This window comes from Drosophila biarmipes, chromosome 2L, assembly GCF_025231255.1.
Source record: "Drosophila biarmipes strain raj3 chromosome 2L, RU_DBia_V1.1, whole genome shotgun sequence".
NCBI lineage: Eukaryota > Metazoa > Arthropoda > Insecta > Diptera > Drosophilidae > Drosophila > Drosophila biarmipes.
The window spans coordinates 11782890-11791165 of record NC_066612.1 but is presented as its reverse complement, the minus strand read 5'-3'; the positions used below and the strand labels follow the sequence as shown (position 1 = coordinate 11791165).

At 44.8% G+C, this 8276-nt stretch overlaps 4 protein-coding genes across 4 annotated transcripts; all 4 read left to right on the top strand.

Annotated features, from left to right (window-relative positions):
• Positions 1 to 733: 733 nt before the first annotated feature.
• On the top strand, positions 734 to 2700 carry LOC108032397 (protein Daple). The gene is made up of 5 exons (XM_017106217.3): positions 734 to 881; positions 936 to 1241; positions 1298 to 1443; positions 1499 to 1747; positions 1802 to 2700. The coding sequence occupies exons 1-5, from the start codon at positions 827 to 829 to the stop codon at positions 1913 to 1915; spliced, it is 870 nt and encodes a 289-aa protein (XP_016961706.1). The 5' UTR covers positions 734 to 826; the 3' UTR covers positions 1916 to 2700.
• A 557-nt stretch (positions 2701 to 3257) lies between these two features.
• On the top strand, positions 3258 to 3883 carry LOC108032396 (cuticle protein 7). The gene is made up of 2 exons (XM_017106216.2): positions 3258 to 3309; positions 3365 to 3883. Exons 1-2 carry the CDS (start codon positions 3298 to 3300, stop codon positions 3812 to 3814), a joined length of 462 nt encoding a protein of 153 aa, XP_016961705.1. The 5' UTR covers positions 3258 to 3297; the 3' UTR covers positions 3815 to 3883.
• Positions 3884 to 4482: 599 nt separating this feature from the next.
• LOC108032359 (uncharacterized) lies at positions 4483 to 5207 on the top strand. Its single transcript, XM_017106171.2, has one exon. The coding sequence runs from the start codon at positions 4501 to 4503 to the stop codon at positions 5089 to 5091; it is 591 nt and encodes a 196-aa protein (XP_016961660.2). The 5' UTR covers positions 4483 to 4500; the 3' UTR covers positions 5092 to 5207.
• Positions 5208 to 6298: 1091 nt separating this feature from the next.
• On the top strand, positions 6299 to 8015 carry LOC108032422 (adhesive plaque matrix protein). The gene is made up of 2 exons (XM_017106242.2): positions 6299 to 6464; positions 6532 to 8015. The coding sequence occupies exon 2, from the start codon at positions 6532 to 6534 to the stop codon at positions 7885 to 7887; it is 1356 nt and encodes a 451-aa protein (XP_016961731.1). The 5' UTR covers positions 6299 to 6464; the 3' UTR covers positions 7888 to 8015.
• The last annotated feature ends 261 nt before the right edge of the window (positions 8016 to 8276 follow it).

Sequence of the window (8276 nt, the reverse complement as noted above, 5' to 3'; positions counted from 1 at the left end):
CTAAAAGAGAACATGTATGAAATGAAAACAATGAGACTCCTGAAAACAGAAAGAAAATAAAAACAATATTATAATAGACAAATGAAAAGTTGTTTGTATTATAAGAAAAACTGTGGAAAAATGATTTTTAAAGAGGTTTGAAATGTTGGTTCGGAAGCGCCAACACAAATCGGTTTTCGATTCCGAAAATGTGAAAATGGTGTGACCATGTCAGTTTTTATAGCCAAGACTTGAACCTGACTCATTTTACTTTTGAAATGTAGAAAAAAATTGTACTTAAATAATTATAATAGAATAAAAATAACTTTTATTTATTTGGCCTAAATTAAAAATAAAAAAGATAGTTCAGAACATTGAAAATACCTTTGTTGTTATTTCTTCCTTATTTCTTACCTACCAGATATAAAGTAAAATTTTATTTACTATGTGTTAACTTCACACTTTTTTTAATCGAGCTCAATATTTTAAAAAATAGTAAGTCAAAATAAAATAAAAAAACAAAACCTTTTTATCACTATTTTTATTTACAGGCCAATTCTTTTAAAAACTTAGTCGCTATATGGCTACAAAATTTTTTTGATTGCGGTGTTGTTACGGAAGTATCACTGTAGTTATATGGTTATTAAGGATTAATATAGCGAATTTGAGGGATCTAGTTTTTATACTTAAAGTAATCGAATACTGTAGCCAAGTAACTCTGACAGCGATAACCATTCAGTTCACCGCGCAGATAGCTTATCTTTAGTGTTTTCAGCAACAAAAGGTTCTTCAGTGGCTGAGTAATTGTTTCACTTACAAAACTAAGAATTAGGAAAAAATCGTTCTAATGGAGAAGCGTTCCACCTCCACCATGCAGGTGCTCTATGCAGAACTGGCAGCCGGTGCGTATAAGCAATGCAACTACGTATACTTAATGTATCTTAACTCCTTTATAGCCAAATCTCGAAACGCCCAGCTGGAAGAGGAGAACATTCTGCTGCGCCATCGCCTCAATCGCGCCTCTGCCAACCACAGCACAAATGCGGCCATAAATGTTGAGGCCAAGATCATGGCCTTTCAGTTGGAGGAGGAGCGAGACCGCCTGGTGGAGACAGTTCAGCAGCACAAGAAGAAGTACAACAAGCTACACGACGCCTACCTGGAGAAGGTGAAACGCTGTCGTGCCCTGGAGGAGATGTTCAAGCGGCAGAAGACACTCACAGGCTTGGTGATGAAATCCTCCCTAGATCAAAGAAATGCAGGTGGGTTTCTTATGGGGATTTCGACACAGATGTACTCCACACATACTCTTCTCTAGAGCAACAAATAATGAAAGAGAAGCGGCAATCCGCCCAAAGCGATCTCAATGAATTGCAGGAGCTGAGGGCCAAAGTGGAGAAGCTCCAAAGAGCCCTGGATGAGTCATACGACATTATCGATGAAATGGACTTTGAGCTGGAGAGCGTAAGATGAAGTTACGAAGTATCTCGGAGTTTAACCAAAAGTGTCCCATTTAAAGGTGGATTTACTGGAAATGCAAAATCAAAGTTTGCGAGATGAGTTGGCTGCTCTCAAGCTGAACTCAGAAGCAGGAGCGATCAGTGTTGCAGCCTCGGCACCCAACGATGATGATCCTCCTCCAAAATATGAAGAGGACTATCCTGGAGCTGATTCCAAGGCTCGTCGCTGCTCCTCAAGCAGTGAATCGGATCCCAAGGATGACGATGCCGATGCGGAAACCATGGAAAGAGCTGCCCTGACCCATAGCGTATGCTATAATATATCTTAGCTCTCTTACTATCTTAACAGTCTTGATTTGTAGCTTATTCAAACTGTGGAAACGGAGAGCAATGCCCTTCGACGGGAACTGCTAAGGTCTCGTTGCCAGAGAACAATACGTGCCAAGTTGGCAAAGGAAAGCGAGGATGCTGATTAGGAAAATTTATGGTGACCCCAAACAAAAACCCCAACGCAAAAAATACAAACAATAGATCATAAGGAATAGCCCCCTTCTTGAGCTGATGAAACTGATCACCAAACTTACGCACCGAGCTACTTAATCAAAGACCTAGTTAAGTAGTTGACCCAGATTCGGAGCCAACTCCGCCTAACAAGTGCACATACCAGAGATTGCTTTTAAGGTTCGACAAACACGCTCTGCGGCTGCGTTAAGTCAAAACTCTTGAGATAGACTCACCTGGTTTTCGGCGTTCAAAGGAAACACGTCTAATGGCGATTAATTAAAATATTTGTTAATGGCATCAAACGAGTTGTGGCCAGATCACTTGCCAAAGGATCTGGCCTCTGAGCCGCGAGCCGTGAAGGTTCCAACCCCCAACACTTGCCCCCATCCCATCTGCAATCTGTCTTCGGCGCGCCATCCATTAAAACATGACAATTATTTTTATGACTTAATGCAGTCCAGAGGCCTTGTTGCCCAATGCCTAATGTTGCAAATTATTGACAAAGTAAATTAATCTGCACATTTGTTGGTTAGACCAGACAAACTAGCGCGACACCTCTAAGATCACTAAGCTCTCCCACTTGCGGCATATTCGTTCGGCTGCCTAATGGCAATGCGAATGGGGTGCAGTTGGAAAAAAATTAAATTGGCTACTCTGAGCTTATTGTATAATTTTCATTTTTAATTATTTCTATCATAGAACTTAAGGAATTTAAAAAATTGTCCTGTTTCTTGAAAATAAACACTCCTTTCTTACAGATTTTAAAACGATTAAACATACTTAGTTTCCTAACCAAATTGTTAGTATTTGCTATTGGCAATAAATAAAAAATATTGTAAGTATATAATAATAAAAATATTTAATTTTTGTCGAAAAACTATATCATTTTAAATTAAAAATTATAGGTAAAAACGAATGTCACATCAATTGAACAATGATTTAAATCTATATATCCTAGCAAATTCAAAACTATAGTATCTTATAGCGATGAATTTACTTTGATCTAAGGCCTTATTTCTTTATAACCCAAGGACTTAATTTAAAATTATTTTTTTCTGTGCATTTTCCTCAGACTTGTGCGAACCACACTTTGCATATTTCTTGCTTAATTATAATTTTTCGGGGCTCAGTTAATGAGCGCGCTCCACTTGCGGCGGCGATCTTGTTTGGGAGGCGCGTGCCGAAAAGCGACACGACACCTTAGGTGGATTGCCACATCTGAGTCGGGTGGCTGCGTGGAGTGCTCGTATATAAGCAGCCTAGGACTACCCAGATTAATTACTTCGATTCCGATCTTTGTCGAGTGCATTTCAATACCCCAAAGAGTTCTGAGAACGCCAAAAGAAAAACCAAAATGATTGGAAAAGTGAGTGGCACAGGAAGTGTGTAAGCTAAAGGACTTAATATAATATTCCCTCTAGGCTACCTATCTGTTGTGCCTGTGCCTGGCCAGCGCCGTGTGGGCCATTGAATTGCAGCCGGAGCCGGACTACGGACCAGTGGCCTACGAGTTCCAGTGGTCGGTGAACGATCCCCACACCGGCGACATCAAGAGCCAGAAGGAGACGCGCAAGGACGACAAGGTCGAGGGTGTCTACGAGCTGATTGACTCCGATGGCTATCGTCGCATTGTCCAGTACAAGGCCGATGATCACAACGGCTTCGAGGCGATTGTCCAGCGTGAGCCCACGGACATCAAGATTCCGCTGCCTGAGCCGCCCAAGAAGCTCCTGGCCGCCAAGATCCTGGCTCCCGTGCTCCCGGTGGCTCCACTCGTCCACTACTCCGCCCCCAAGGCTGTCATCAAGCAGGAGCTGTCCTCCGGTAACTACGTCTCTGTTTCCGGACCCACTGCTCAGTACAAGTACTGAAAAGGATCTAGCCATTGACTTCAGCATCACAAGCCCATTAGGATGCCCGTCTCGACCCGGGAAAGCCTCACTGCCATACATACATCATAAGTTAATTTCGCTAGGCCATTAATTGTACATACAGCACACATTAATTGTAAATATAAAGATGCATCACATTCAAACTGTTCGCAGAGGAACACAAAAAAAAGGAATTTTATAATTGGGAAGTTTATTATTTTTAATACGTAAAATGGCTCTAAAACTTTTAAACAAAAGAAAGTATAACGTTGTAGAACAGTGTAGAAAAAATCGCTCACCACAGATTAATCACCTTAAGAAAACTCAGAAGAACATCACAAAAAAGCTGTAGATCTAAATAGTGAAAAAAAAACTGCTGACTGAAACATGAATGGGAAATGCTTGACTAACTTTAACTAGAATGCGACAGTCTGAGTGTGGTTAAATTTGCCGATTGATGTCTCACAAGAAGATGTGTCATGGCCCAGGTGGCTCCGAATTTTTGATAAGCACCAACTAATGCTATCTCCGCCAGACGCGACATGGTCCCATGGATGACTCTAATCTCACGTACCTGCCGTCACTTGGGGGCGTCCAATTACCGGCGCAGTCGGCGTCGCCGATGGCGATTCTATTGGGTTTGGCTAACGCTTCTGGCCAAAGATCAATGGAGCATCAGTGCGAAAATGGTTGGCTGCCTGGAGACACGGCGACTACTGGTCATACTTCTGCTGGCCCTTGGCTTTTGCCTGGGAGGCTCAAAGGATGCGGATGTGGAAGCGGATGCCAAGTGGATGGCTCCGCTCAAACAGTATGGATACACAGCCAAACAACTGAAGAACAAGGTGGAGCACGGTGAATTCACCACCTTCGAGTTGGGCACCCCCAACTACCGGATCCTTAACCCGGACGACGAACCGGAGTACATTACTGCAGACCAGCCGCACTACCAGGAGATGCTCAAGCGACTGACCAGTGCTCAAAGTGGATCGGATACCATCGATGTCGAAATGGCAAGTCGAAGGGAAACCGTTCGGGAGGTTCCCAAACAGAGTCCCACCCAGAAATTTTCTAAAATCCAAAAACAAGTTAAACCAAAATCACAGCTCGAACCCAACCGCTGGGAAAAACTCAAGAAGCGCAGCTCCATGCAAAGGAGGCGTGATTACCAGGAAACCGCGGAGCCAGATGCAAGGGATGAGCAAAGTTTCATTCCGGATATTCGGGTTTACTCCGGAGCCAGACCCTTCCAAAGTCGCGTGGCCAATCTCAATTAAGAAAATATTGGTGAACGATATCCGAAACTCACTTTGCTTTTTTAAATATTTGTTCATTATTTCGGTTTTAAATTAAATTTAAAACATTATTCTATGAATAAATAGCTGACAGTTCATTAATTTGTTTTCCTTTTTTGTGGCTTATGCGTGCCGAATTTTACTTCCCACATAAATTGCAAACAATATACCTATTTCGAGAAACCTTTATAAGTAATCATAACTTATTAAATTTATTAACGAAAAATTCCCTAAAATAAATACCACAAGGTGTAGCCCTCTTTTTTGACTATTTTAGAAAAAAAGTAGATGGATATTCTTCTGAATACCCATATAAATGCCAAAAAATGGAAAGAGTCGCTTTTTGCGTGCATATCTCCATCTCTCTCGCACTCCCCTTGGCTGAGTGACTGGTATCTGATATTCGAGGCCGTCGAGGGCGTTCTGTCTTATTCTTTATGGATATCCCAATGTTTATTTATGTAACTGCATTTTAAATCTGTGAAAATCTGTAAAGGTAAACAGATACATACATATGCGTATACAGCATTATCGCTTACAACAAGTGTTTATCCGTTGCGTACGTGTAGCTCGCGAAATAACAGCCAAAAATTGATAAGTTAATCGAGCGCAGACGATGATATCTGATCAGGGCCGAGACCCAGAAATTATAAATCCCCAAACTGCGGGCAAATATGGCGCAGAACCAAAAAAAGGTCGGCGAGATCGGAATGGGCACAGCTGGGAACCACTCAATAAAAATAAATAGGATCTGGGATGAAATAAACTATAGCTGGGAGGATATACACCACAGGAAATACGTCATGATGAAGTAGTTCCAATAATAATACTATGTTATTTGTCCTGAATGATCCTCTGGGATCTTCCCATAAAGTCGTGCCATAAAGCCCGTAAAGCCATGAACCAGAGGTCATAAGAAGATACGTTTGTTAGCCATGTGTATGTTCATGCTTCGATTGGACGACTGTTGTCGAGCAGCTGATGCTATCGACGAGTGCGGGTAGAAATGCTTGAATGTGTATTACGGAAGCGGCGGAATCTGGCGATTGCGGGGCCCCCGGGCCCATTCCGGACCCCGCTCCGCACCGCCCCTCTCCGCTCCTATCCGATCCATTTGGAACGTGATGCGGTCAACGCTTCCGCGACCCATTTGTTCGGCGTTGTAAGTGCTATGGTGGAAGAAGCAGAAACAGCTCTCGGCCAGCGCAGCGTATTTAAGAGCTATTCAGCAAATAGCATGAAAGAGTTTCGCACGCGACCGACCAGCAGTTAACAAGTGCCATCGATCCGGGACAGAAATTCCATCAATAGTAGAGGGAAAGTGATCGCCAGCAAGGGAGAAATTCAGTGGAAAGGTAAAAAAAGTGGGCCAATCGATTGGGAACGATTTTTAACCCATATAAGCAATCCCCCCCCTTCCAGATGTTCGAACGCTGCACTTTATTATTTATGGCCATTGTGATGGCTTCGGCACTGTTGACCCGCGCTCATTTCCCGGAATATTGTGCTGAGTGCGAGGAGGAGGTGTGGGAGCAGGTGCCGTGCAGCGAGGTGCCCACAACGGCAGCACCCACAACCACTACGGGTGGATCCACCACCAATGCACCCACCACTGTATACAGCACCACGGAGCATGTGTATCCAACCAGCACAAGTGCCCCACCCCCGCCCACGGAGTACACCACCCCGGCATCGCCGTACAAGAAGTGCTACTGCGAGTGCAAGCTGGGCTGCAAGGAGTTCTGCCGCAAGGTGGTCTCCTCCGGTGCCAAGCAGCCACTCACCCAGATCTCCTCCATCGGGGAGTACGCCCCAGGCGGCCAGGTGGAGTACACGCATGTGCATCAGCGCAAGTACTTCCCCAAGTACGGCGGCGATGGCTATGGGGGATTGGTGGGACCCGTGGGCGGACCCAAGGCCTACAAGCCATATCCCCTGGTCTACGAACAGGCGGCAGCTGCCTCGCCCGCATCCATATCCTCGGTGGCCTCCTCGCCGGCGGTGGCCAACATAGCTGCTCCCAACTACACGCTGGAGGAGTTGGCCCAACTCCTGAGCACCGCCTATGGCACCAAGAAGGGTTATCCCGCCAGTGAGCCAGCTCAGCCACGGCAGCTCCAGCCAGCTCCAGTGGCTGCGCCAGCACCCTCTGTCTACTACTCCCCCGTTCCAGTGTATAGAAAGCAGCAGGTGCCTCCGATTCCCCTCGTCAGCAAAGTGGCTCCCGCACCCAAGATCTCCTCCGGCGTTAAGTATGCCGCCGCGGCGGTTTCCTCTTCATCGGGCGTTTCGGTGGCCAAGATAAAGACGCCCTACGAGGAGAAGATTGTGGTGGCCACCCCGCCTCCAGTTTACGACAGGACCACCTCCTATCCCATTGTTGAGGCACCCAAGGAGTACTCAGCACCCCAGGAGTACTCCGCCCCCAAGGAGTACTCTGCCCCCAAGGAGTACTCAGCACCTGCAACGGAGCTCTACCCCGTGGTGCAGAGTCAGACGGAATCGTATCCCAGCCCCATCTATCCGAGTCCCACGGAGTCGTATCCCAGCCACAAGGACTCTTATCCCAGCATCACGGAGTCATATCCCAGCCAAACCGAGTCCTATCAACCCCGCACGGAGGCCTACCCTGTGCCGGAGCCACAGCCGCAGGTCAAGCCATATGGTGGCCCCGAATCGGGTCCCGATAAGCCATCCTCCACCTTCGACCTGGCCATTGATAACTACCTGAAGGACTTTGGCTATGGCAACCAGGGAAGGGGCTACGCGGACTACTAAGTTCCATGCATTGTTGCTAGGTTTAGGCGTATCTCTAGGCTAGAAATGTTTTCTAGGTGTCCTCTTATTTATTTATGCACTTTCTCCCTTCCTGTTGACTTAATAATGATTAAACTATTGACAAAAAATTCTTGTTTTACTGGAACATTTGGAGGTAATCAGAAATTATTGCCGAATTTTAGGCTAAGCTAGTGAAGATTTTAATATACATTTTTAGGTAGCGAAAAGAATTGGTTATAAAATTCGACTTCAGAAACATAAAAAATTAATTCTAAAACCTTGCAAAATGTTAAAAAAAAATAAAAAATAGTTACTTTTTGATAAACCAAAACCAATTCAGATTTTCCCCTCTTAGCTCAATATTTCCTATATAACAATCGAAAGATTGT